Genomic DNA, 27,902 nt, shown 5'->3' with positions numbered 1-27,902 from the left:
AATGGAGACAGAATCTGTGGCAAGGGCAGATTAACATCAGTTTTTTAATTTTCCCAAACACAAAGAGTTCTAGCTTTGACAGACTAACCTATTCCAGGGTAAGAGCAGATTGTGTTTCCATGGCAGCCAAATTTTGAAGTCCAGAGTGCTGATTGCACCCAGTGAGACAAGGTCACATGGAGAATTAGGCTAGGCTGTGAAGCCCAGCACAGAGCTCATGCAGGTTCATCTGAGACAACATCTCATAACATGAGTAGTGTGGCTAATACTTTACAATGATACTTAAAGATCTTTTATCACGCAGAAAATATAATGACAGTGTTTAAAATATAATTTCTACCAATGTGTTAACAAATAATGTAATATTGATTATGATGACAGCTCTATAGTAACTTTGTGACGCTCGTTAAACTATCTCCATTTTTTCTGCACAGCTTACACAGTCATGCTGTCTCCAGAAGTTTGACAGTACAGATAAGTCACCAGTCACTTAATCTGTCTTTCCTTTGATCAGCTCTCAAGTGTGATTAAGGCATTTTCTCGACCTAACAAGGTAGTGCAGTGATTGGACAAGTGATGCACTCTATAGCTCTGACCCTGTCCTGGTTTAGCCTGGACTAGAATTAATTTTCTTCTTAGCAGCCAATACAGTGCTTATTTCTCATTAAGTATGAGACTAATGTTGAAAACACAGTGCTGTTTTAGTTGTTTCTTGTTAGTGCTCACCCTAAATCCAGGACATTTCAGTGTCCCATGCTATGCAGTGATCAGGTGCCCAAGGGGCTGAGGGAGCATGGCCAGGAGAGCTGACCCGCCCTGGCCAGAGGATATTCCACACACAGATGACACGGCCAGGGTGTGAACTGGGGGAGCTGCAGCATGACAGGCTGGGCATCAGTCAGCAGGTGGTGAGCAACTGTATTGTGCATCACTTGCCTTTCTTGGGTTTTATTCATCTCTTTCTCTCCTTTCATTACAATTATTAATGATGTGGTGGTGATGATGATGATGTGTTATTTCAGTTATTAAACTGTTCTTATCTTAACCCACCAGTTTTACCATTTTCTGATTCTCCTTCCCAGCCCACAGGGTTCAGGGCAGTGATGGAACATTGGGGGCATCTGGGGCTAAAGACAGACCCTCAGCCATTGAGAACAGTACAGCTCACAGCAGCTGTACTTCTTTTTGAGTTAATAAGGATCAGAAACATGAGGCTGTTTCTGACCAACAGTACGTATCTTGAGCATTTTACCATTACATCAGATTTGATCCTGCACCAAAAAACCTCCTCTTTTGACTCCTAGAGTTTAGAGGTTAATAGTCCACAGGAAGCCAAAGGAGGTGTGTGCATGTTGAGCATGGGATGACCAGTCCGAAAGGAAGTGAAAAGTGAAGAGGCGAAGAGAATCATTGCTATTATTTCTTTAGGAAGAAAAGTCTGAGGAATGTTCCAGAACAGGTCCTGCAAGGCAGCTGCTTTAAATAATAACTCACACTGTAGCTGCCAAAGAAAATAAACCTCTCCTGGGTTCCAAGCAATAGTCCACTTTTCCTTTTTGCAGGAATTATCAACACAAACTATTGCTGCCAGAAGTTTATTCTCCTGGGACAAGAATTCCCTTGAACATTGCAGGGAAGTGAAAAGCCTCCGTTTTCTGACTGGTGCAAGGATAACACTGAAAGTGAAAACACCTGAGTCCTGATTTTATCCTGTCTCGTGAAAGTGCAGCCAGAAATATTATGAGTTCAGTTATCACATTTTTTCTCAAGTCATGTTACGTTAGTATGATTTCTTACAAGAAGTGGAAACTTCCCAGAATTTTTCTGAAGTCCTTTCAGTGTCTGTGTTTGAAAGTTTTTGGAAGAAGTTATGATGAAAAGTAAGTTTCAGATGACTAACAAAAACCACAGTGCTGTTTAGATACACTTTGTTCCACCCCAAGTTACACAGTCATTTAAACTCGGTGAGGCCTGTGTCATTAGTTTCACTGTTTATCATCTGTACTTGCTCTCTGTTTACTCGTGGATGTGCTCCTTCTCTGCAGCTGATGCAGCAGAAGAGATCGACTTGGCTGTGGTTTACCAAGCAGCAGCTAATGGCGATGTCAACACCCTGACTGCAGTGATCCGAGAGGATCCTTCCATCCTGGAGTCTTGTGACAGAGAGGGTAAATGAAGGCCAAGCTCATTCTCAGGAGAGCTGTTACTTCAGATTGCAAATGAAACTTTCCATTTTTTTAATTCTTGATTTTTATGTTCAGAAATTATATTTAGTAGCAGAATATGGGAAATTTGAATTATTCTTTGGAACAGCCACTGGAAATGCAGTTTGGATAATTCCTTCCCCTGTAATTCTAAGATATTTTTATATGATTATAAATAAGCTGTTTTGCTATAATTAGACAGTACTCTACCATTTATTTAGTTTATCTTATTTAGGGAGATACTGAGAAACTGTTGACATTTCAAGGGAGGAAAAAGAATATTTTTACCAATGCCAAATGACATACATTCTGCACATCTCTAAAGCAGAGGTTATAGTGTGTGTACAGTCACAGTTTGAATGGTTTTGTCAAGTAATTTTTTGCTGAAAGATTGGTTATACAATGTGCAACTATCTAAATGATCTTTTTTATCTGTCAGGCTGTGCTCATTTTTGTTCAAGTTACTGTTTAATGTTATTACAATTCATTGTACATTGGTTGAGTTTTATATGCATCCATTTCCTAAGTGAGTAAGAACCTCAGACCTCTGGAACCTGTTCTCAAGGACAACCTTTTTTGTCAGAAGTATTTTTTAATTGCAGTTTCTTATGAAGGGTCCATATGAATGCCACCTTTTCTAATCTTTAACAGCTTTTACCAAGCCACCAATTTTTCTTATACTTTAAACCAGGCATTCTAAGTGATATCTTTGAAACATCTACTGGTTAGCAGGGAAAACTTACTCAAGACAAAATGTCCACTCATTAATGAGAGAATGGGAGAAAGACTAGGTATGGATGGTGGGTGGAGTAGGTGGCAATGGACTGGCCAGAGTACTGCAGCTCCAGAACTAATTTGTCTAATTTGTCTCCTAGGCTGTCCATGCAAATGTAAATAAAGACCAATTTTCCAGCACAAAACATACAGCTCATATCCTGCCCATTTGTCAGGCTCGGCATGACCTCAGGTTGAGTAGCTCATTTCCTCAGAAATCTCATTGAGTCCAGTGAGAGTAATTACTCTTCAACTATGCATGAAGTTTCTAATGGTTTTATAGTTTCTAGTACTCAAGTTTATTCCCAGCCAAGTAATCTTCAACTGCTTTGTCAGATTCTGGAGGAAAATCTCTTGCTGTTTTTCAACAGTTAACAGAATGGAAGGAAGAGGAAGCAATTGAATGATACAATACTTCACGAAGAAATTTGAGTATTAGGTTTAAACGTAGATTTCAGGACGTTTGCAAAACAGAAAATTTTTGCAGGATATTAAAAAAGTTTTTTATAAAAACAGGAAGTAAAATATCCTAGAGCAAATCCAGATTTCAAATTAAATTGTTCTCTGCATAAAGGCCAACTCACACTTTTATACCTTTGCAAGGGACACAGCTGGATTTCGTAAATCTTTTGACTACACAGGCAGAATGAAGCTGGGGTTTGAAAAAATTAGACAAGCACCATCTGGCTACTAGTCATTCTGAAGAATATCAGCCTCCACAATGGTGTACAAAGCCAAAAGTTCATTTTTGGAATATATCAACAGAAAAGCACTTTTCCCTCCAGAAGCAGAGCTGATGAGGCAAAGCTTTTGCTAATATAGTGATGCTCTTTTTAAAATCAGCGGTCAGTGACTGTCACAGAAGTTACTTCCTGATTAAAAAGAAGCTCAGTACAACTATTGGACAGTTGTCAGAGAAAGGATTTGTTAACTTGCCAGTGTCCACATTAGAAAGTAAGAAACTATATCTTATAGGCATGATGCAATGAAATTGTAAAATAAATTTGGCTTTTTTACTCCCCAGGTTGCACTCCTTTGATGCATGCTGTGTCAGGACGCCAGGTTGACACAGTGAAGCTTCTGTTGAAGATGGGAGCCAATATTAATACTCAAGATGCTTGTGGACGTACCAGTTTATCTCTGGCAACTTACTTGGTACCAAGACTTGGGGGACGAGGATGGAGTGAAGGGAGTAAATGCAGACCAAATTGGATTTCTGCTTATATTACAGGGGGAAAAAAGCACAAAACATTTGGTTCTAGACAACAGTGGAATCAGTTTTGAAACTTTACTGTGATGCAAAGCTGGAGCAATGATTATTACAAGAGGATCAGGGCTCCTGTCAGAGACTCCTGTCAGTGTCCTTTCTATTTTGGCTTATAAAATCATTGCATGATATGAGTATCTCACAAGAAAATCACATTTTTTAGTACTCTGGAAGTCCCCTCTTGTTCTTAATATGCAGATTGACTTCTGCCCCTTGCATACCCAGCATTAGGTATTTATGCTCAGGTGGGGGTTTTCGTATCTCAAATTCTGCTGATCTGCAGGCATGTGTTCCTGCATGAATCAGTGCATTGCTTCTTCTCACTGTAGTGCTGGACTTGGGATGGCCAGGTTGAGAACTGAAGTTCAAGGTGCTGCAGGTGCTGGTGGATTTGCTCAGATCATAAATAATCCAGTCCCCTGATCAACCTACCTGCAGGTGACAGGAGGGGCATCCCACTGAGACATTTGGGAAAGGAACTGTACTTCAGAATCTAGCTGAAGCTCTCCTTAGTCTTCTACTCCTTGCAGGAGGTTATTCAGGTTTCATAGAGAAGGTGGGGACCAAGTTAGCCAAGCAGACTGGGCTTCCACTATTAATTGGAGAGAAAGGAAGGAGGATGTGCAGCCATGGCTGCACAGTATGAGTTAAGCTGGATGACTGCCAATTCATTTAAACAGACACTGTGCCAGCTAATTAAATGACATCCCTTGCACCTAGTTTCTTCCTGAAAGTTCAGGACAAAAACAATGTTCCTGCTTAGCTATGCAATATTCAGCCAGAAAATAAGTGTAGAAATTAACAAAACAGACAGTCTCATCCAGTGCAAGGAGTATACCTCACTTATTTGAGAACAAACATTTCCTCTGCAAGACATTTTTTCAAAATCCCATAGTAAGTGTCATGCTTCTTTTTTCCTTCCTCTTTTCCCGGAGGGGAAACAAACATTCTTTGGAAAAAAAGAACTGACTGGAAAAGATTTAAACCACCCAGGCTTCTAAGTTTCCATTTCGGTTTCTGTGAGGGATATAATGAGAGGTCCAGAGAGAATTCAGCTGTAATGTCTATCCAGACAAATGAATTCAGGAGAGCTGCATGGTCAAGACTGCATGTGGCATTTGGTTGTCTTGTACTTCCAGCAAGAGCTCCAACAGGGGTGTTCTGATTCCACCATTTCACATATTTTCCCCAGAAATACTCAAAATACCTCATATAGGAGGGAGTGGTCTTTATCAATTGCCGGCTGAGGTTTTAACAAAATACTTAAACTCATGCTTGATTTTCTTCAGACTTAAGTATATGCTGAAAGATTTATGCAGTCACAACCAGACTGTTTACTTGCTTTTATGTTGAGGTAATCAATAGAAGTTTTTAGTCCAAGAACTGATTCATCCCATCTGTTTTGATGCTATTTTCAGTCTAACACTGCCACTAATCCAAACTTCTGTAACAACATTTGTAAAACCACAATCTAAGGCTTTTTTTACCATTGATTTGCCATCATTGCTAAAATCTAACAAAATCAGATTGAGTACTCATCTTCGTGGTTTAATCTAGCATGATTGAATTCACATGCAAGAATATGTGTAGCATTTGCTAGTGATGCAGGAATTAACAGGTTTTTAATCACTATTAGTACTTGCCACAGCTGCAGGAAAAAAAAGGAAAACAAACAAAAAATCTAAACAAACCAAAGCAAAACATAAAAAACCACCACCAAAACAAAACCAAAATACAGCATAAACGAAACACCTCATCACAGAAATGAACAGCTGAGGTAGTTTGAGACCCAGGCTCCACAGAGAAACTACTCTCAGTGCTGAGAAGCCTCTGCTGAAGGAAAAAAGTTCCCCGGCTGACAGAGGAAATGGTTACAGTCACATGTCAATGCCAGCACCAAAAAGAAAAGATCTGGCCTTATGCTTTCCACTTTCTTTGATATGCTCCAATTTCTTTTTTAGGGCTGGCTGGAAGGCTGTGTCAGCCTGCTCAGGAACGGTGCTAAGCAGAACATACCTGACAAAAACGGGAGGTTGCCACTACACGCAGCCACTGCAGAGCCCGATGTGAGGTATGTGCCCAGCTCCCACAGCTATTGCTGGTTGAATCTCTCAGGTAGCCAGCAACCCAAGGAGAGCCCAGAGCAAGGAATAATAGTTGTGACAGCTACACTTGTGACCTGTGTCTTTGTTTAGTGGTTACTGTGAAGGGGATAGAGAGGAAAAACATTGTGCAATACTTGTGTATCAGAGATCGATGGCCAGGTAAGGTGAGGAGCCTGTTTTAACATCAAAATAGTTGGAGGAGGGAGAATAATTATAACAGAGGTTGAAACAATGTGTTTCCCTTGCTCAGCTACCTTTCTGTCCTACCTACATGAAATAGTATAAGACTCCTTCTCTGGTCTTCTCCTCTGAGTAGCACAGCAAATGTGAGAAAAGTTTTCCACAAGACAACCTCTCTGAAAATCCCCAACCATAAAGGGGAAGTTAAGGACTGGCAGTCTGGTTCATTTTTAACTACTTTTATTGAAGGTAGAGTAACAGGTAGGTAGCTACAGAGTGTCTTCACAAGAAATCTTAAGATTCTCTTTTTCTGATCCCAGCCTGTGACAATAGGAAGGTTTAATAAATTTTGATTTGTACATCTGAATAAATTGACTCAAAAAAACTCCCTCAAGTAAATCATGCCTGAAGGTATAGGAAGTGCATGAAGACATTAGAAACAAGTAAAACATTCAGTACATGCAATGTGTTCATGTGGCTTAATCACTGACTGTACAATTTTGTTGCATATCAGACCACCCCAGACATCTGGCCATTTCTGCTGATCTTGTTCTTCAGCCTTTTTTCACAGCTTTATTAATTTTCCACATTATCTTTGCTTTTCATGCATCAGTTGGAGAGAATAAATTGAGATTTCTACAAAAAAAGTCACTATCAGTAAGCAAAGCCAACTCAAGAAAAAAGACAGTGTTTGTACAACACTACACATGTTGCTGCTTGAAAGGAAGTACTAATCTTCTCTACCAGGAGCACACTGGGTCCCCTGAATGTTTTTCATATCCTCCAAGGATACAGACAGACCTTTCTTTGCTCTGCAGAGTTTTCCTTTTCCTCTGTCTTCCCACTGGGTTTACCCCATGCCCAGACACAGGCCTGGAGCACTGACAGGGAGTTTTTTCCATTATGGTCATTTTCAGTCCCTTGACTCTCTCAAAAGAGAATATACAGTGGCCAGTTGTGAAATGCTTTTGCAGCTAAATTTAAAAGCTGGCAGTCCACTGCTACAACCTCACATGCTGGAAGTGGCATGGAAAGACAGAGACAGTTCATGTATTGATTTGAGAATTGATTTATGTGCTCCAGTGTATTCCACAGAGCCTAACAGGCAAGGTGGAAAAAGAATCCATTCCTGATCTATGCCTTTTAGAGTAGATAGCAGAGAAACCTCAGCTGCTTTGTTGGGTATTTACATATTTAAATGGTGGCACTTAGGTTGCCATAATGGTCTAATTGTGTAACTGAGTCAAAGTTCGTTGATAAAGATTCTAGTCAAATAATTGGATTTCTTTCACATACAGTGGTATCATGGTTCATATCTGGAGTTGAACCACAGACCCCTGTATCAGATTGTAAAACTATGTGATAAATGGGGTTTACAAGCATACTATGGTTATCTCACTTTGTTTCCTCGCTAGTCAGTATTTACCACAATGTGTGTTCAGAGACTCAATTTCTAAGATTCTGAATCATTTTCTAAATGACAATAGAATCTTTCTTCACTTTTACAAACTTCTACCAAACCAATCACAATTCTAGTGTCATCCTTTTCAGAGTTGCTACAGTATGACCCCATTTAGAAAAGGAGGGTGTGAACATCTCTTTTCTGCAAAAATTTGTATCCATATGCAAATGGATTTGAAGTCAAAGCAAAATCCCTATGCTGGGATCTGCCCAATCATCACCCTTTAGAGACTCAACTTTAAAAATATCCTAAATTTGGACTTCAACACCTGAGGAAGATGTTAGCCGTATATTAAATTTTTCACCTGCAGAATTGTTAAAATCATCCCTAAGCAACTGTAAATATCTTATTTTGAATAAATTACATAGCTAGTTCTTTATTACCAGTTGGGGAGAACAAATTCGGCATGAAACATTCTCGGCTTAATCTAATGCACACACCTGAGCACAGTTCAATCCAGAAAATACACTAGAAGTGGTTGAAGATAAAAAGCAGCAAAAGATTTCCATTCCATCTCCTCTGTATAGGAGTAAGTGCAGGATTTTATACATTTGTTTCTGTGTTATCTTTACGTTTATCAGATTTCGTTCCTTTATACTTCATTGTCTTTTACTTTCCTTGCTAAACAGCATGTCTTCTTCATGTCCATGTTCTGAAGATTTCTAGCAAATTCACACCTTCAGAGGAGCCATAGGTTTGCACAATGATCCACTGAGGATACAGTCTTCCTTTTGCTAGAATCCTAAAAACTGTACATTCACATTAGGAGTGGCTTTGTTACAGCATATGACTGAATGGTGTTTTTCATTTCCATGGTCCAGCCGTGTACATGATCCAAACACTTAGCATCCTGCAATAAAACACAACCATCTTTGCCAAACCTGTAGTGATTTCAGAACATCTTCACAAGACAGCAAAAGGAAAAGGAAGTGTTAAAAGTATTAATGTACTTGAATAATATTTCATGTAACTACTTTATTGTTCCCTCCACCAGAGGGGAGTGTTTTAATCCAATATTCTCTAAAATGTGAATCCATGCTTTGCTGTATTTTATGCCATAATAATGGCTCTATTCCAGCAGACATTCCGTAAGGCCTTGTAAAATACTGAGGTTTGTGTGTGTAAAGATACAGCAAGCATACCTATGCACACAAATGTGTACACCTCAACATATTACTCCAAGAGTTAAAGAGAGTGAAAAATCCTTACAGAAGCTGGCATCTCTGTTACTTTAGGACATTATAAATATGTTGGCAGCAAATTGCTAAGCTACCAAAAATTGCACACATGTACAGTATTATACATTCTGATTCTAGCCCAGCAGTCAGCACAAGAGTTCCTCTGAATGGATCTTCTTTTAATTCCAAGCTCTAAACTTCTGTTACCATAGGCCATAGTCCTATTTGTTTTGCTCATATGACAAAGCTCATACCTAAGATTCTGACCTGTGCCCATCACTAATACTGATTTTTCATGAAATTGCACATTTTGTTTTTTAAAAAAACTGTCAGTTTTTCAAGTTTAGTCAGGAGTACAGCACACTGATTATATCATTGCTTCCACAGGCTTCTGAGCTTGCTTCTGCAGCAGTCAAATCTTAGTGAAATTAATCACCAGGACAATGAGGTGAGTGAGCTTGTGCTACAAGTCACAATCCCTAGCACCGAGGGCATAGAAGCCGTTCAATTTTACAGTAAGGCTGTGCACTGGTCAAGAATTTCTATAGTACTTTTGCTGAACTCTGCAAAGTATTATCTCATTCTTCCTTCTATGCACTACGCACCTGTAGGCTAGTAAAGCTTTTCTCTCTTCAACCAGCTATAGAAACCTTGAATCCCTCTCTTAAATCATTTGTCAAGACAATAATTGCCCTCAATTCTTCTGATGCTAGACACTGGACCAAATCTTCACCTTTATCAATCATAAGTGTTCAAGGCCAGGCTGGATGGAGCTCTGAGCAACCTGGTCTCGTGGAAAGTGTCTCTGCCCATGGCAGGCAGGTTGGAACCATATAATCTTTAAGATCCCTTCCAACCCAAGCCATTCTATGATTCAGTGGTTCCTTGATCCCATCATTCGACTGCTGTCCTCAGGAAGGGTGTCAGAGAGCTAGCATTACACAGAACGGTCATGGAAGCACAAAAATTTATGCTGTTGTCTTCCATGTGGAATTGTGTCCTTATGTATATATATATATATATATTGTACATAGGAAAGAGTTAACTTCCCACGTGCTTTTCTCCAAATAGAGACACCAAGACACAAGAGAGATTCTGACTGTCTCTTCGTATGTTTATCTTCATTCTAATGGTTGCTCAAGGATGTGTCTCTTTTGCACAGTGCCAGAATGGCCAGAGTGCTGTTAATTTTTCCTTTTCCTTGCCCACTGAAAAGTTGGCAGACTCTGCTCACAACACCCTAAACCAGGCATATGCATTGTCTTGATGTAAAACCATGTTGCTAATGAATTGCATAGAATGGTGAATCATCGTTTTAAGCCTTAATATTTTGCTGTAATGCACTGATACATGCAATTTGGAACTTTTAGTCCATCTCATTGTCATTTGGCGCTGACAATATATTTGTTCAAGTGTCAGTACTAAGCCCTGAATACTTATGTTTTCTGAAAAATCTGTATCCTCATAAATGATTACAACTAACAGAGCTGTTCTCTTGGCATAAGTAAAACACTTCAGTTTTCCCATCTGACGCTTGAGAAAAACACCCTGATGAATGCATGAACACGTAAACAGTAAGAAATGCATCTGGGGGTTTCAAAGCTTCCACAGCTGTGTCTTTCTGTGGGTTTATTTGTGAAGCCTGTGAGATGACAATGTGAAGAAACAGTCCCTGTAAAAGCCTTGAATCTGAGCAAAACAAGTGTCACACTATATTTCTCACAGCCATTTCTTGGGGTTTGTCCTTTTATGTCCTGTACCGCTCCTTATTTTTTATGAATGTGCAATTGTTTGTCTGTCTCATCTCTAAGATTTTATTCTGCTGGAGCTCCAGCTTTGGCAGTTCTGATACCACACTGAGCTTCGACTCGCCAACAATAGTCTGTCTACCTACCAATGCCACTCAAGGGTGGCAGCATAAAGCACAGATGGTGTGGGCTAGGCAGCTTTTGCCTGCTGCAGCAAACCCACACATATGAGCTGCTGCTACAAACAACTCTGCTCTTTGCCCAGCTGGGCACTCCAAAAGGACACGTGGAATGTACAAAGTATTAGAAAGGAAACGGAGAATAAGACAGGAAGCTCCGTTTGAATCCTTTGTACAGCAACATGGCAACAAGAGTAAACTGAAAAAAAAAAGATGTACAAGAAAAGGAACAGAAAAATGATTACAAAGATGATAGTACTTATAGAGCAGCTTCCTTACATGGGCAGGCTAACTAGAGCAAACTATAATAGGTCTTTCTGAATGGCAGCTACATCAGAGGGATGGTATAAGCCCATGGTATCATAAATGGTGTGGAAATGGAAAAATTATTAACTGGTCTGGGGTTTTTGCATATAAAAATATGGAGACTTCTACAAAAAATATCAGGCAATAGTTTCTACAAAAATTATTCAGGCAAAGAAAATAATACTTTTTCAGAAAACACATCATCACCCTTTAGAGGGCTGGATGTCATATGAAGTCTTTAGTCTGATTACCAAATATTAGGTGGCAGTATATTGTCAAGCCTTGTTTCTTACATTTTTGCACTAAGCACCTGCTAGAGACCTCTCTGAGTTTTGCTGCTGTACTACAGAGATTTTTGAAAACTATCCAATTTTACACTCCTACGTTACAGCTGATTCTGCTGGCTAGCAGAGTAGAAACAGAGAGAAGGTTGGGTTTTCAAGGATTTTTTTGGCCATATCAACACCCTGAGAGAGGATGAGAGACAACATGGTACACTATAGTTTCTTCTTCTTCAGTAATTTTCATGCTCTCCAGGCCTAGTGATGAGTGCTCATTTCCTAGCTGGAAGTCACTTCACTGAAGCCTCACAGATAATGTGTGTCCATCAGCAGTACTCTCTCATGTCTACTACATCAATGGCAGAGCTCCCATTAATTTCAGTTGATGCAGGAGTTTGCCATCAATTTTGGTTTTACAAAACCAAAAGCCCCCATGTTTAAGCTTTGGAAACCCTAAGTAAAACCAAGACTCTCATTCAACTGCTCTGTCTTGTTATCACTCATACTTAAACCACATAGGAACTTAAAAGCCCTGTAAGACACATGATGAGTGAGATAAATTAATACTAAGGCATTCATGCTTTTAGTCAGAAAATCACTGCAAACAGCTTCAACTTTAATGCACTGATAAACTGCATCAATATAGCTCATACTTTACCTGGGCTGTTACCAACTGACTTTGTCGGGGTTCTATTTCAAGTTTTAGTTGGTTTTTCACTCGACCTTTTTTTTTCTTTTAATGTTTTTTATCCTTTTGGTTATCAGGCAAGATCCCTGAAATGCATTTTTTCTGGTAAGAGAGAAAACAACACTTACCCAAAGGAAAATGTTACCACACCTGAACAACACTAGCAATTTTTTAGAAACATCAGGAATTTATACAGAAAACCTTAGTTATTATGGATACAGAGTAAAATGCAGGTGAGTGTAACAATGCTGAAGGTGCAAACAAAGGCCATGAATTCTCTGATCTATTAAGACTGACTGGATGCAGCTAAGATGGAATGAGATGCAGCTGAATACCTTACTATTTGCTTTGTTTCCTCCCTGAAGAGTAAATATAAAATGTTTGTATTGTGGCTTTATCGTGGACATCAGTCTGTCAGTTCTTTAGCTTGCTGCCTAGTGCCAGCTGCACTAATAGCTTATAATATTTATTTTGGATCAAAGATAAGACCAAACACAAACATTATACTGCGTAATGCTGAAGCATCAGTCTAAACCAGGCCTTTCTTGCAGGATTCAAGCTGAGCAGTGAGAACTGTCCCCCTAGCCATCGTGGCCCTGACCACATGTTATTTATAACACATCTAGGCACATACAGAAGAAGCATTTATGTTTGTATCCATTTTCTGTAGTAATTCCAAAAAGCTAATTGCTTGGTTCCCCCTTGTGACTCCACTAATTCAGAAGCTGCTACTAACTATTTCAAATCAAGTGAAGAGGGAAGAATTTGTCCGCCCTGGATGGCTTCAGGGCTGCCTAGCTTATTTACAGAGACTTGAAGGGTACTTCTGTGAGTGACAATAATTTGCCCTCTGGGTTTGTGGCTTACAGGGAATGACTTCACTGCACTGGGCTGCATTCCACAACAGACCCCAGCACACCCAAACTCTGCTGCACAAGGGAGCAGACCCAACTCTGGTGGACAAGGACTTCAAAACAGCTCTGCACTGGGCAGTTCAGGTGAGCCAGTGGATGGTTATTGAACTGACTTGGCTATTGTGGTGTCCTAAGTACTCCTAAGGAAATAGTTTGGGCTGTGGAACAAGAAAACTGTATGCCAAGAATGCCCACTAAGCCCCAGCATTTTGCCAGTGAGTTTGGATCCAGGATCTAGCTTCTTTGGAGACCAAGGCGTACCTAATAGAACCTTAGCCCCGTTGCCCCAAATTTTTCATTTATCTCAGTGGGACTACGTGTATGCTTCATGTTGAACTCGTGCCTCATTTTATTTTCACTAAATCAGGTTTGCAGAAACAGGCAGATTACTTGCCAAAGACCTTTGGGAATAAAATAATGTACACACAAGTTAAAACACTTTTAGAAAACTACAGCTGTGAAATAATAAGCTGAAGCGTTGAGACCCTACTTCTCTGGAGACTGGAAAAGACATGGAGCTAAACACATTTCCTGTTGAACTGTATGTTCCTATCTCATATGCAAAAGAACATTGTCAAATACGTAGACCATCATTAGAGAAAAAAAGCATAAAGCACAAAGCATTTAATCTGACATTGAAAACTGTCTTATGTAATGGTCAGTAAGTGGTATAAAATATAGCATAATTTAGTAATTTTCCTAGTTTACTGCAGAAAACTGCACAGATGAAACTGTATGTGTCTACTTGCTCTCTTGCCATCGCAAGTTCCAGTACCAATGTTCAAAATACATGCACAACAGGTAAGCCAAAATAGAACTCACACAAAAATCCAGCAGCATTTTCATACAATTACCAAGTATTTCCATCCTCATCTTTTGGTCTAAGTTTGTTCTTCTTAAAAGAAGTGTCAACAAGGAAATGTAAAAGTTCTGAACTGCCATATACTATATTTGTTATGGGGTAAGGACATTGAACAAACAATCTGTTTCCTTCAACCACAGCCTCACAATGATTAACATAGGATAGGCTTTTTTTTTTCTTAAGTAGAGGTATATTTTGACCTCTGCAACTGATATTATTTCAAAAGTTTTGTTCTTCTTTAATCCTAATCAGTCTCAAATTGGACTTGTTATTTGTCTTGGGAGATTAAAGGTATCTACTACCTGTAGAGCATTTTTACCAGGCTTATTCCAGTTCTGCTGGTTCCATGGGTAACCCTGAATCTCATCCAAACTCCTGCATGATAGCCAGTGGTCTACATCATAGCTCCAGGGACAAACTGTCCGACAAACAGAAAGAAAAGTGAATCCACTTTATAACCTTCAAGCTCCCCACCTTCTTTAAGCTTTCCCTGATTCTGTATTTTGTACATTTCATTTTTTAATTTCACTGCCAACTCTCACCTCTACCCTTCTTGCACAAATGTGCAGAATAACTCTTGAGAAATGGGGAAGTGGAAACAGCACAAAACCCACTTGGCCTCAGGTAGAAGGAAGTCACAAATACCCTTTTTTCTCTTCCTTTAAGCTGCTCCCGGAAATCAAGAGGAAGTGTGTAGAATGACACACACGCACCCCTTCTGCCCTTATTGTGGGATTTCTGCCATGAAACCTTGTGAATTGCAAATTCTTCCATCCACATGCTTTGCTACATTCTAGGTCCAGAGGTGGCAGTTGAAATTCCAGAGCATGAAATAGATCTGTTCACATTCCTCTTACTCAAGAAAGAAAACTATTGGCCAAGAAAACAACCACTTTCAGCCACTGCTCTCTGCGGCCCTTTTAGGCCCAGGAGATTTGGATACTGTGGACAGGCAGAACTTTCTCTGCTGTGACAGAACAGAACAGTTCTGCTGGTTGGGATCATCATTATGCCTAATAGCCTCCTCTGTGACAGCTGGAAAGGGGATATTTTTCCTTTAAGAATATCTTCAGAGAACAAGAGACTCACAGAGCTCAGGCAGTACAGCTGCAGGGGTTATTTTTGGCTGAATAGGGCCCTGTGTTTAATTTATTTTTTTTTTAATGTAGTAAGGGGACAACCATGCACTGCACAGAAACTTGTTTCAGAGGTTGCAGGAAAGAGGCAGTTTGTGCACACTGGGTTGAAACACACAGCAGGACCATATGAAAACCATTGCCTACTATTCAAACTCAAATTCTTGGGCATGGGGCATATTTCATATGAAATCATTGTTTCATGCTAGCTCTTTCAAAGACTGCATGTTTGTGGCTTTGTCTTCCATCAGACATCATGGGATGATCAGTCCCATCCATGTAACCAGACAGACCTTGCTCACACCAAGTTCCACTCTTTTCAAAAGCTCAAACCTCCTGCCATTCAAGTTCACATCTTAAGTGCAAATGTATCAGTGTCACAAACACTCATCATTACTGTTTGGTGTGAGACTACCTCATGCCACATTTTTTACACATGCAATATTTCTGTGTGCTGGTACAGACAGACCTATTAGAAATGTCTCAGGAGGTATTTCACTCCTTTCACTTCAGCCAGCATTAATTACTGTAGTGGAAAGGAAACACACCTTTGAGATACAAAACTGTTAACTGATACTGGGACAAAGGGTAAAACCATTCTAACAGTTCCAGATAATGGAATTACTGAAATCCTAGTAATATACGCCATACAGCATGCACTATCATGCTATATATAATACTATACTGTAAGAGTATTAGCAGTACCTTGGAAACAATCTGGGAAGATTTGGAATCTTGCTACATTGCCTTGCCAGTTGTCATCATTTTGACCAGAATTTTCTTTGTCTCATTCTCAAAGACTCTGGCTCCCGAAGTCATATGATTATGTGAAAATATCAGCTTTCAATTAAGAGTAAACAAAAAAACAGATTTTTTTTTAAGTGAAGAAATACAACCCTGAAGGAATAAAAAAGAAAGCAATAGAGAGAAACTATTAAAAATAATATTCCACCATGGGGAGATGTGCTTAAGATTTTTTAATAAGGTGATTTGGAGTAAAAAATTTTTAAAAATTAGAAGCCAGCATATTTGTTCCATAGCAACAATGCAGTTATTGCATTCCTCTGTTTCCAGAGAAAAGAGTGAAATACCTGTATATATAAAACACATTGTAAAAGAAATGCATAAGTTAAGTATTAATTTGTGTTTGGCTGACCAAGCACTGTAGTTTCTCTGTAACTGCTTGGAGGTGAAAGCACACTTAAATGTCAGGATCTCTAGGAAAGAATGTGTCTGTTGCTGCAGGATATCTGAAGGACATAGCTGGCTATCCAGCCAAAGCAGAGGAAGGGGCCAGGGAAGTCAGTGGTGGCTCAGAATCTCTTCCAAGGGATCACTTCTCTCCTTCTCTCTGCCCAGCACCCCATTCTTTCACATACATAAATATATTCCCACATACATGTGGGCTATACACAGTGGAAGAATTCAAACAGACTTCCAAAGACATCTTAATACCCAGTGAGTGTTTCTGTACTGCAGATATCTGTCATTGGACTGACCAGAAAAGGTGCATTTGCTGAGCATGGTTCACTGTCTAATTGGTTTTAGGCAGATTTCTTTCCCTGCAAAATTATACTTCATTTCTCCTTGTTTCATGCAGTTTTCTAAAGATGGCTTGAAAGGAAGAGTAGTGATTTCCTTTTTTATGTCACTAAGCTTTAAACACAATTATGACTGTTAACAAACAAGTCAAAAAAATACTCAATTTTCATTTTTAAGTATACACTTTAAAACTTTAATATGCTTTAATAACAACAGAAGCTTTTTCCATATTAAATGTGCTTGAGTCTTGGCTCTGGCACTGAGACGAACTGTCTATCATGGGACAACCTGTGTCCCTACTGCTCTTCTCTCTTACTCTCCCAAGCAGGATGGTCATACATAGACACCTTCTGGGGGTGATCTGGCACCTGTATCAGCTCCAGGAACTGGTAGGGAAAGTATTAATTGACCCAGGCCTAAACCATGCCAGGGAGTATTTTAAGAATTATTTGGTACAGACAACTAAATTCCAGCACTGAAGGATGTTTCTGACTGCTACTTCATTTTTTTATACAGCTGCAAGCTATTTCTTCACTTAAAGTTATCACAGAATAAGCTGAGTTGGAAGCGACTCACAAGGATCATTGAGTCCAGTTCCTGGCCCTGCACAGGACACCCCAAAAGTCACACTTGTGCCTGAGAGTGTTGTCCAAATGCTTCTTAACTCTGTCAGGTTTGGTGCTGTGACCACTTCCTTGAGGAGCTTGTGCCAGTGCCCAGCCACCCTCTGGGTGAAGAACCTTTTCCTTATATCCAACCCAAACCTCCCTGCCACAGCTTCAGGCCATTCCCTCAGTCCTGTCATGGGTTACACAGGGCAGGGATCAGTGCCTGCCCCTCCTCTTCTCCTCACAAAGAAGTTGTGACTGCAATGAGGTCTCCCCTCAGTCTCCTCCAGGCTGAACAGACCAAGTGGTCTCAGCTACTCCTCCCTATGTCTTTCTTCAGGTCCATTCACCATCTTCATTGCCCTCCTTTGGATGCTCTCTTATAGTTTAATAATCTAAGTTCATTATACTGTGGCACCCAAACCAGCCTGTCCCCAGCCCTGCTGGTGAGGACGCCCCAGCTCAGAGCAGAGGAGACAATCCCCTCCCTTGCCCGCCTGGCCATGCTGTCCCTGCTGTCCCCAGGACACGCTTGGCCCTCCTGGCTGCCAGGGCACTGCTGGCTCCTGTTCAACTTGCCATGGGCCAGGAGCCCAGGGCCTTTCCATGGCCCTGCTCTGCAGCCTCTCATTGCCCAGCCTGTCTTTGCAGATCCAGGGCTGCCTATCCCAGGTGCAGATTCTGGCACCAGCCCTTGTTGAACTTCACAGATTGGTGATTGCCCATCTCTCTGATTTGTCAAGGTCTTTCTGCAGAACCTCACTGCCCTGGAGGGCATCAACAGCTTCCCCCAGTTTTGTATCATCTGCAAACTTGCAGTATTGATATAAAAAACTCACCAGTACAGCCAGATCATCAGAAAAACTTTTACTGAAATAATAAACTGTTAAACTTTTAACTATGAGCATGCCACAGACAATGTAATTGTTCATGCCAATCAAATGTCTTGCAGAACTCCCACTGAGTTTAGCAGGAATTTGTCTTGGGCAAAGCCTGTAGATAAGTACGGGATAATTGCCAGACCTCTTCCCAGCACACAGTCTATGTGTAACTCCACGGTGCCAGAATATGAGTAATGTACATGCAACACACTTCTTGCATATCTATACATGTCCTGATCTCTTATGCCTGACAAAAGGCACTTGAAGGCAAATGCTTCCATTTCTCTGATTGAATAAATCCTTAATCTTCTTCAGATTTTAAAAATTACCTCCTTTCCAAAGCATGTAAGCAGCTCATTTTGAGAAATTAGTCCTTACAACAATGCAATAGCAGGGGAAAGTTGCCAAGTGATTTTAGTCATAGTCATTTACACAGTAAATCATATGCACTTAGACTCCAAGTGGAAATAAATTCTCAGAGAGACTTGGCCAGTGTTTCATGCACTGTTATGTTTGAACAAAGAGAGGATAAGAGAGGCAGAGACATATGACAGCCAGAATCATGCCTCAATGACTGCCTTTGTCATTTGGTACCTTTGTGCAACACACATTAAGGTTGTGTTAAAGGCTGCTAAAAGGATAAATATTTTAAGAATATCATGTCCCCTAGCTATCCCAGAGGCAGAAATGCTGTGAGGACCATAGAACAAACTTCCCTGTACAACAACACATTCTATTTCCAAGAATACTGCAAATTCAAGCCAAGCCGGGTCACTCTGACTCTGCAGAGATGCTGTCTCAGTGGGTGTGTAAAGCTGTAGCACTTGGGTTAGGAGAAGACAAATGAACTTCTTTCCAAGCTGACTGAGTCTCACCAATATAACTACAGTGGTGTCAGAAGAGTTGTTAATTTGTATTGGTTTGCCATCAGAAATATTCCCTGTGAAGTGCCTGGCCTGCATTCAGGCAATCTCTGGCACAGTTTCCCTGGCAGGGACAAAGATGAAGATTGTATCATGACTTGTTTCTTTCCTCATCACACAGACCAGTTTTCCACGTCTTCTCAGGGTAGAGAAACCACAGGGTGCTCTGAATTTTTGCTCACTTCTCCACTGCCAGTTTCAGCCATCTAGCAGCCAGGAAATGACAGCAGTCAAGGCAGAGTGAGTGTATTTCCATTCCTTAGCTTTCTCTAGTCTTGGGTGCAGAGGGGAGGTGCTGGAAGTCCTTGATAAATGGGAGAAGGCACCGATATGTGCAAAAGTCTTCAACAGGCAAAACTGCCAATATAAGGACATTTCTCACTGCACTGTTTGCTGCAGACAAAGCAGCAATATGCCTCTGTTTCGGAGTCTGGCATTCTTCATCCTTAAAACAGCAGACACTACACCTACAACAAGATAGGCATATGCTTTTCTGATACGCCCTTAATATCTGATTCCAGCTAGACTTCTCCTCACAGCTGATGCAATATTTCTCTTGCTCTGATTCTAGGATGAAATTCTAAACTGTGTTACAGTAAAAGTAATAATGTGATACACTACTACAGTGCTCTGCATGTGAATGTGAGGAAAATGTCACTTCAGTGAAATTAATCACATAAGGGAAAAAATGTATTGGAAGAGTATTTGAGTTTTGCCAGTATAGCTGTAACTCACCATACAGTTTCTGCCAGAGTAGCCTTGAGTTAAAGATCAAGGCTTTTCAAGATCCAGTCAAGAGATCCATGTGGAAAACAATGTGGAATGGCTTCTTCTTTTTGGTAAATACTGAATTTCAGATTAAAGAAAAAGGTTGAAAAGTTACTTTGAAGGGAAAATGTATTTACCAACATAATAGTTTCAACTGAAGTTACAAAGGAAAACGTCTACAGATAAGTTATTTGTTCAAATTTTGCTGTGGGTTGCTCAAAAAATACTTTAAGTGGTTCATGTTTCTTTATTTCAGCAAAGGAGGAGAAGATTTTTGTTTCATTTGGCTGGTGTATTTTCCAATGGTCTTGCTGGTGTTACAGCTGATTTCAGAATAAAGTATTCTCTGTGTGCCTGTTTGTGAAGGATAAGAGGAAAGACAAAAGGGCTTGGATTCTCTAACTCAAACAGTACCCAGTGATGCACATAGATGGTTTCAAGGAGGAAGCTGGAAGTACTTATGTAAAAATAATTAATTTTGCTTTTTTATGGAAGTGAGTTACTTCCCAGAGTAGTGCAGTGGTAATAGTATTTGTTGCTGCAGAAAGGAGTGAAATAATGCTTAAAATCTCAAGTCACTCAGGGGTAGAGCAGAAGACATCAATGAAAAGATCAAAGCTTTGGGTTCATAGTTGTGGAGTTGAAAGATGAGAGAATGTAAAAGAGGAGGAAAACACAGGCAGACCTAAAGTGCAATGCTAACAATAAAAAGCAACTTCAAGAGCTTCTGGTGGGGAATTTCCACCCGGTAAAGATGGCTATAGATATAGGAAGGCTTTAAACTGCATGCTCATACAAACAGACAGGAAATATAGGAGAACTAATACAACCTAACCATATAATCTCCAGAAGCATTTAGTTGGAAGAAAAATATTTTATCCGAGTTTTGTGAGAACAGTTAAGTGGTCCATAGCTTGTTCCTCTACCCCTCCCACCTCTCCATTACTGGTAGCAGGCTTAGCAGACTCCTTTCATATGACTCCTCTTTGGCATCCCATAATCTAGTTCACTAGAATATTCTGAAGAGAGGAAAGAACAACCCTCTATACAGTGCAGTGAACAAAATAAAACATCTCCATGTTTATGACTGAAGACCTGGCAGAATAAAATGCAGTGTTACGGTAGAACATTATATACATGACAAGAAACTTTCTAAATAAAATTATTGTTCGTCTTATCAGTTGGAGATAGAAAGGGCTGAAGTATAAGAACCATGGCTGTAGTAACAATGATGGTAAATTGAATAGACTGAAAAAAGCTGAAAATGGCTGAAAGAAATGCTGAAACTAGAAAAGTGTCCCAGAGCTTTGGGAATCTCCTCATGATCCAACAGATACTTCCTGAATAATTGTTTTCTTATTTGGAAAGCACTCAGAGATGCAACTCTCAGAAGTCTGACTTTTATTAACCAACTTATAGAAACCAGAGTTGTAATCAAGTGTTAGAGTTAATACCCTGTAAGTGAAATGGCTGTTTGCCACTGTCTGGAGATAACACAAATCTCAGACAAAAATTTGCATAAAGCACAAAGAGAGATTTTCTTACAGGGGCTCATGGATCCAGGCTTTAGGACATTTCTTCTTCCTTTACTTTTGGACAAGTAAAGTCACACTAGGACAATAAAGTATGTTTAATTGAGATGAGGGATCTAAGGAAGAAATTCCACTGAGGAGAATCAATAATGGGTGGAAGCAGATAAAAGTGTGAGATGGGACAAAAGGGTAACAAAACCCAGGGCAGAGGGGGGGGAGGAGATAGCCTGCAAAACTATTTAGAAATATGTAGCAAAAATGACTGATAATCTCTGAGAACACTTGAATCTCTGCTGAAGGGAATTTGTATACAAAAAGGGAAGATGAAATTTAGTGATGCATACAGTAAGGTTACAAAAACACATAATTTTCCTATGGTAAATTTACCAGATAACATCCTGGTCTAACAATAGTACTGTGGTAAATTTACCACAGGAACACTACATTTCTGGTGGCCACAGCTCAAAGCTATCAATCTAAGAATAAAGGCACTATAAGCATTTTAAGAGAATTTTGAGTAAAATTTAAAAGAGCCAAGATGAATTTAAAGATAAGAAGGCATTCCTAAGAAGAAAGAACTGGAAAGCCACTGAGCAGTCACACAGAAATCTCATTCAGGAGAAGGTCCAAATATTAGGAAGTATTCCTTGGTTACTTAGAAAATGGAAGTAACAATTTGATTGAATTGTTAAAATGAGGCAGAATTTTCAATGCCATCTTCAAAGCAATTATTGCTTTCTCAGATAAAATGCTATTAGCTGTAGTATCTTTGAATGTCAATCAGTTTAATCCCGTGTAACAAAACAAAAATTCTGGAAAGGTGACAACAACATAAAGTTCATCACATGGCACAGAAGCCTTGGTAAGCATGTGGCAAATACAGTGATCATTAAAAGTCTAGTTCTTTGTTCCTTTCTGATGTGGGCAATACATGCAAGTTTAATCACATTAAATGACATCAAAGCACAATATTTACAAGCACATCCTGCTATAATAGATCCAGAATTCAGTCCAAGGTGGCTCACAAGGGAAGAATAAGGAGTGATGCCATCAAAATCGACTGCAGATTTCTATGACACATCATATGTTCTTTATCAGCTACATTCAAGACTATTCAAATCATCTTTGGAGGTGAATATCTCATAGATAGTCCAACCAGGAATGTATCATAAGAATGTTTTTATTTGTTCCATAATGAGGTGTCAAAATACAGAACACATACATAACCCACAGCTAAAATCAAATTCCAGGGAGGCCAAGTACTTCATGGGTGAGGATGAAATTCAAAATTATGTTGATAAATTATGGGAATTAACTGAAATGCACAAAATAACACTGTATACAGAATTGTGAAAAATTAAAGGTTTTGTGCAAAATCAAGAGTAATAGACTAGGAGATTTCAAAAGTGAGTAGGAGTTTAAGTTATGGCATTGATATAAACCAAACAAACATCATTCTGGGATATGTTGACAGAAGCGTAGTACATGTGGGCTACAGGAAGTAATTTTCAATGTCAGGAGAGAAGCCTCTGCTGGATAATTATATTGTTTGAAGTGCCGTGGCTGAAAAAAAACTGTAGACATAATGGAAATGGGCCAAAAGAAAGCCCCAGATATGATAAGTGGTTTGGAAAACCTGACCTGCATCAGGTGGTTGAAAATGGTTTGTTTAGTCTAGAAAACAGAAGATTGGTGGGAGACACAAGATCCTGTAAAAGTATAAAATTCCAGTAAGAACAGTGGAAGATTTCTTATGTGAATGCTAAGAGTTGTGCAAGAACATCGAGGGACTGTAATTTAGCTGCAAAGTGTGAAATTTGGACTTAGCAAGACAGTGTAAAACAGGAAGAGTCGTAGAGTCACTAGAACATGAATACAGAAGCAGTAAGGTGCTAATGCTAATTATTTTTGTATCAAAACTTACTTAGAGAAGGATAGTAACAGATAGATATTTATTGTGGTAGTACTAGAAGTATGTAGTAGACTTCTAAATTTAGTTAGCCCTGAATGTGACTAGAGATTTCACTGATGCTAATGATGAAAATATGTAACTGGGAATACTAGTATGGAGGATATTGGTATCTGGCATAGGGAATGGACAATAAAAACATCAACTATTCATAGGACCTCAGTATTCCTGAACATGAGAATCAACATTCTTTTCATTAGATATTCAGACAACTATATACTTAATAACAATTTGAACATGGTTAATTAGGATGTTACAAAATGCTTGTCATAGAAAAATTAGCTTGGATTACATTATCAAGATAAGACTCTAAATTAAACATCTGAGTAAACAAAGTACATGTAAAACAAAATTCCTGATTTCAGGGAGACATGTTTTGATAAATTAAGGAAATTCTCAGCTGGACTGAATAGTGAGATCAGCATGTTCCAGGGACCTGGAATGTATCCTCTCAATGGTGCAAAATATAGCAGGAAGCTGAATCCCAAGAGCAGAGGAGAAAAGTGTATAGAAGAGGCTTGAGATAATGGATGTCTACCCAACTTTAAAAGATATATTTAGAATAAATAGCTGTCTTACAAAATAAGATACAAAAGTACAGAGAAGCAAAAGAAAATGTGTCTCAGAATCCAGAGACAAGAATATGAAGACAAGAATAAATGGTGAATAGAAGCTGGAAGGAAATTACTTTCAGGAATAAGTTTTGATACTACTCTTTTTTAATATTTTCATTATAACTTGGCACATAATACAGGAGCATTCTGATAAAATCTACCAATAACATAAAACTGAAAGACAGTAAGAGGAAGGAATGGAGATATCATACAGGGATATGGATCACCTTTAAATCTTGAGTAATACAAATGGGAAAAATTGGATAGGATAAAATGTTTAAGTCATGCACTTGGGTGCTAGTAGCAGAAGATCGTTCCCAAATCTAGAAACTCTATGCTTGGAAACAACTAAGGAAGAGAAATACTGAGGGGTCATTCCAAAATGACTAGGAGTTTCTAATGGGACACAGCTGTGAATGAGGCAAATGCTGTTCTCTGACATACCAAAAGAAGTATTTCTAACACAAATAAGGAAGAGCAGTGTCACTGTATAAGATCTGGCAAAAACATCTTTGTATGAATAGTACAATTTTAATCATCCCTCCTCAAGGAAACACAACTAAAACACAAAAGGAAAAAGGTTACTGGGTTAATGAAAGAAACAGCATATTTTTCAAAAATAAACTTAAAAGACCATGATTGATTAGAGCAGCAAGAGAACAATTCAAAAGAGATGTGATGATTGCCTATAAATACATCTGAAGAGCAAGTACCAGTAAGAGGAAAGAAGTATTTAATCTAAATAATAATGCTGGAACAGAAACAAAAGGATATAATCACCCCTGAGTATGAATAGAAATTAGAGATACACATCATTAAAACAAAAAAGTTCTTGAACTCTGTTCCTTTGAGACTAATGGGGGCAAAAAAACCCTAATTGCCTTTAATGGACAAAGTTTATGAGAGGGTTAATGTAACATAGCTTCAAGTGATTGCAGAGATTGAATTTGATGATACAGAAAAAGCTTTCCAATCTTGTGTTTCTGTTGTTATAAAAAAGTAATTAATTCTTTTGCTCTTTTTGCACTAAGGTAAAATATAAAATGTTCAACTTCATTTGCAGGTTAGAGACAATGTCAACTTTCTATTAAGACACCAGAGCAAACTAGCTAAGAAAGTTTTCAAGAAGCACTTTGACAAATATTTGTCATGGCTTTTCTGAGTGTACTGAGACAGACGTACAGATATAGGTTGGTTTTCTAAGGTTCTTTTCAGCCCTAAATTTCTATTAGAAAATACAAGCTTGTGTTTCTAGACTGTGGCTAAGCAAAACAGCAAAAAACCCAAGTAATTTCTATTAAGTAATTTACACTCTACAACTTGTGGATATATTTGCAGTGGTTCAGTATTTATTACTTTTCCAGTGTTCTGAGTGTTTAGAAAATTCAGAAAGTAAGCACAGTTCCCAACTGTAGATTGGAAGATCGTGGCTTTCACATCTGGAGATTCTGGTATAAACACAGAATAATACCATTACTGTATTTAGCATTCTTTAGCAGAGAATATGCAGCCTGGTGTGAGCTCCATTGTAAAATACTTCCCTTTCTGAACTTTATTCCAGAGCGGCAACAGGATTCTATGTTCCATCATTCTGGACCACTGGCAGGGACCATCAATAATAAATTATGATGATGAGAATGGCAAAACATGCCTGCACATTGCTGCTGCTGCTGGCTACAGTGATATCATCAGTGAGCTGGCTAAAGTCCCAAAGTGCAACCTGCAGGCCCTTGATGTGGATGACAGGTAACCATGGAAACTCTGAAATTACTGCTTCCTTTCTAATAACCTGAGACCAGCTCTGTTTACTATATAATCACGTTTCCTGTTTCACAGGCCATGGCCGAGTAATGCCCTGCAATCCACAGAGGACTGTGCTTGCTCAGAGACACTGCAAACCAGTCCAGTTCACATGTATCGTACTTAGTATGATGACTGACTGGAAGGAATGATATTTAGCTTTCTGTTTGTGCTAAAAAAGAGATTATTTGTGTGAGAACTTTGCCACCAAGTTTCTTTCAATCAAAAGTAAATGTTTATTTCAAAACAATAAAACAGGACCCTGCAACTTGAAGCCAGGATCCTGCTGTTATTTGTATTTAAGAAATGGCAGTGTTCTTCTACTGTATTTAAGATGAAAATACCATACTCCTATAGGACAATAGGATGTTTACCTTCCAATCTGAAAAGACCTGTGATTAAATCTGTATTTTATAAGTACAGAAGAGTCATCTTTCCCTTTTTTCACCCCACACCTACCTTCCTTGGAACTCTGCTTATAATTTATTTAATGAAAAGAGAACCAGCTGGCTGTTCACATCAATTATTCTGCTCAATGAAGCAAAAGCCAAGATTTTCTTGGCTTATGCCTTCAGGTACTTAAAATAATATCATTCTTCATGGAAAAGTGCAATAAAATGGAACAGAAATAAAATGAACAGTTTCTAAACATCATTAAAATGTAATTGAGAAGGCTATGTTTCTATGGAAAGAAGAGCAAAGGAAGGAGATTGCCTACACTTTAAAGTTCATTAAGACATGGCCACCTATTCCACGTGCTCACATGTTTCCACAGACTACATTATACTTGGAGAGGGAAAACATAAGCTTTTCACTACAAACACATATATAAGATTCACATTCTACTGTTTTTTTAATTGCACCCAATCTGAAATCACTGAGACTGAAAAGGAATAGAAAGAAAATGTCAATTTTATTTTTTTATTCTTAAACACTTTTCTTGTGGTGTCTATGCTTTCAGGTTTTTCACAAGAGCGAAACACTACAATTTGGAAATTGGACAAAAATTTCCAAATACAAGATGCAAATTTTCTCCCAAGCACAAAATCAGTTTGATCCTCCTGCAGAGATTCAATTATATGTACTCTGGTCTGTGCCTATCATAGAACTCAAACTGGCAAAGTGGCAGTCTGGTAGATGTGTTCAGTCCTTGTCATTCATCTGGAAGAGGCTTCTCTTACTACCTTCATGCAGAGCCCTGTGCCATCCTTTGCTAATTGTGGTTGTGTAAAGATGAGAAGAGTTTCTCCCTATTCAATGGACAGTATGAAGGTTTTTTTTTTCAAATTCTGCTCTGAAAACTTCAGGCACTTCTCCTACTCTACAATTTCAGCAGTGGAAGAGATGCTGTTATATAATGCATAGGCATTCTGCAGCCCCATATCTACTTTATCTGCAGCTAAATAAATATGGCTGCAATGGTGTGGAATAAGTGGGCTGTAGAATTTCTCAAAATGTATGTTATGATCTGGACAAGTAGCATACCCTGTGCACACCTCATTATGTCATTAACAGTTTCAGTTGTAAATCTGTTAATCTGTTTTAATGATACTGCCCCTTTCCTGTAGGACTCCTTTGCACTGGGCCGCAGCAGCAGGGAAAGCTGACTGTGTGCAGACACTGCTGGCACTGGGGATAGACAGCAGCCCTCGAGACATCAATGAGAACACTCCTCTGATGTATGCCATATACTGTGGGCACATGGCATGCGTCAAGCTGCTGTCTCAGGAGAGCAGGTAAAAGTGAGGTTCACATCTCGCTGCTATTGCCGCTGACTAGAAAACAAAGTTACTGCTTTTTGAGTGTTGCTGAAGGGTTTGAGCCCTCGGTGGTGTTTCCTTGATTCAGGCAATATTCACTTCATTTTCCACCAATGTTGCAACACTACAATCAGTTCTCTAATGAAGACTCTTCACTGAGGTTGCAGTACTACTCCACCAAGCAGCAGAGGGTTCTGAAGATGTGTGTATGACTTCTGCTC

General features: G+C 39.2%; 1 protein-coding gene across 5 annotated transcripts in view; it reads left to right on the top strand.

The window, feature by feature from the left end:
• The window catches only part of ANKRD55 (ankyrin repeat domain 55), a 47,697-nt gene that overhangs the window by 6,019 nt on the left and 13,776 nt on the right, over window positions 1-27,902 (top strand). For 3 of the 5 annotated variants that reach the window (XM_063423190.1, XM_063423189.1, XM_063423193.1), the window contains 8 exons: window positions 435-1,230; window positions 2,046-2,168; window positions 4,003-4,133; window positions 6,207-6,316; window positions 9,558-9,618; window positions 13,242-13,370; window positions 25,683-25,867; window positions 27,490-27,657. In XM_063423190.1, the coding sequence (XP_063279260.1) occupies window positions 1,104-1,230; window positions 2,046-2,168; window positions 4,003-4,133; window positions 6,207-6,316; window positions 9,558-9,618; window positions 13,242-13,370; window positions 25,683-25,867; window positions 27,490-27,657 (1,034 nt within the window). In that variant the 5' untranslated portion in view covers window positions 435-1,103. Of the gene's footprint in view, window positions 1-434; window positions 1,231-2,045; window positions 2,169-3,079; window positions 3,172-4,002; window positions 4,134-6,206; window positions 6,317-9,557; window positions 9,619-13,241; window positions 13,371-25,682; window positions 25,868-27,489; window positions 27,658-27,902 lie in introns of all 5 variants that reach the window. The other 2 variants (XM_063423192.1, XM_063423191.1) reach the window with 2 other exon arrangements.

The sequence above is a fragment of the Prinia subflava genome, chromosome Z (assembly GCF_021018805.1).
Source record: "Prinia subflava isolate CZ2003 ecotype Zambia chromosome Z, Cam_Psub_1.2, whole genome shotgun sequence".
Taxonomy (NCBI): domain Eukaryota; kingdom Metazoa; phylum Chordata; class Aves; order Passeriformes; family Cisticolidae; genus Prinia; species Prinia subflava.
The sequence above is the reverse complement of the archived record's forward strand: the minus strand, read 5'-3'. Positions and strand labels throughout refer to the sequence as shown.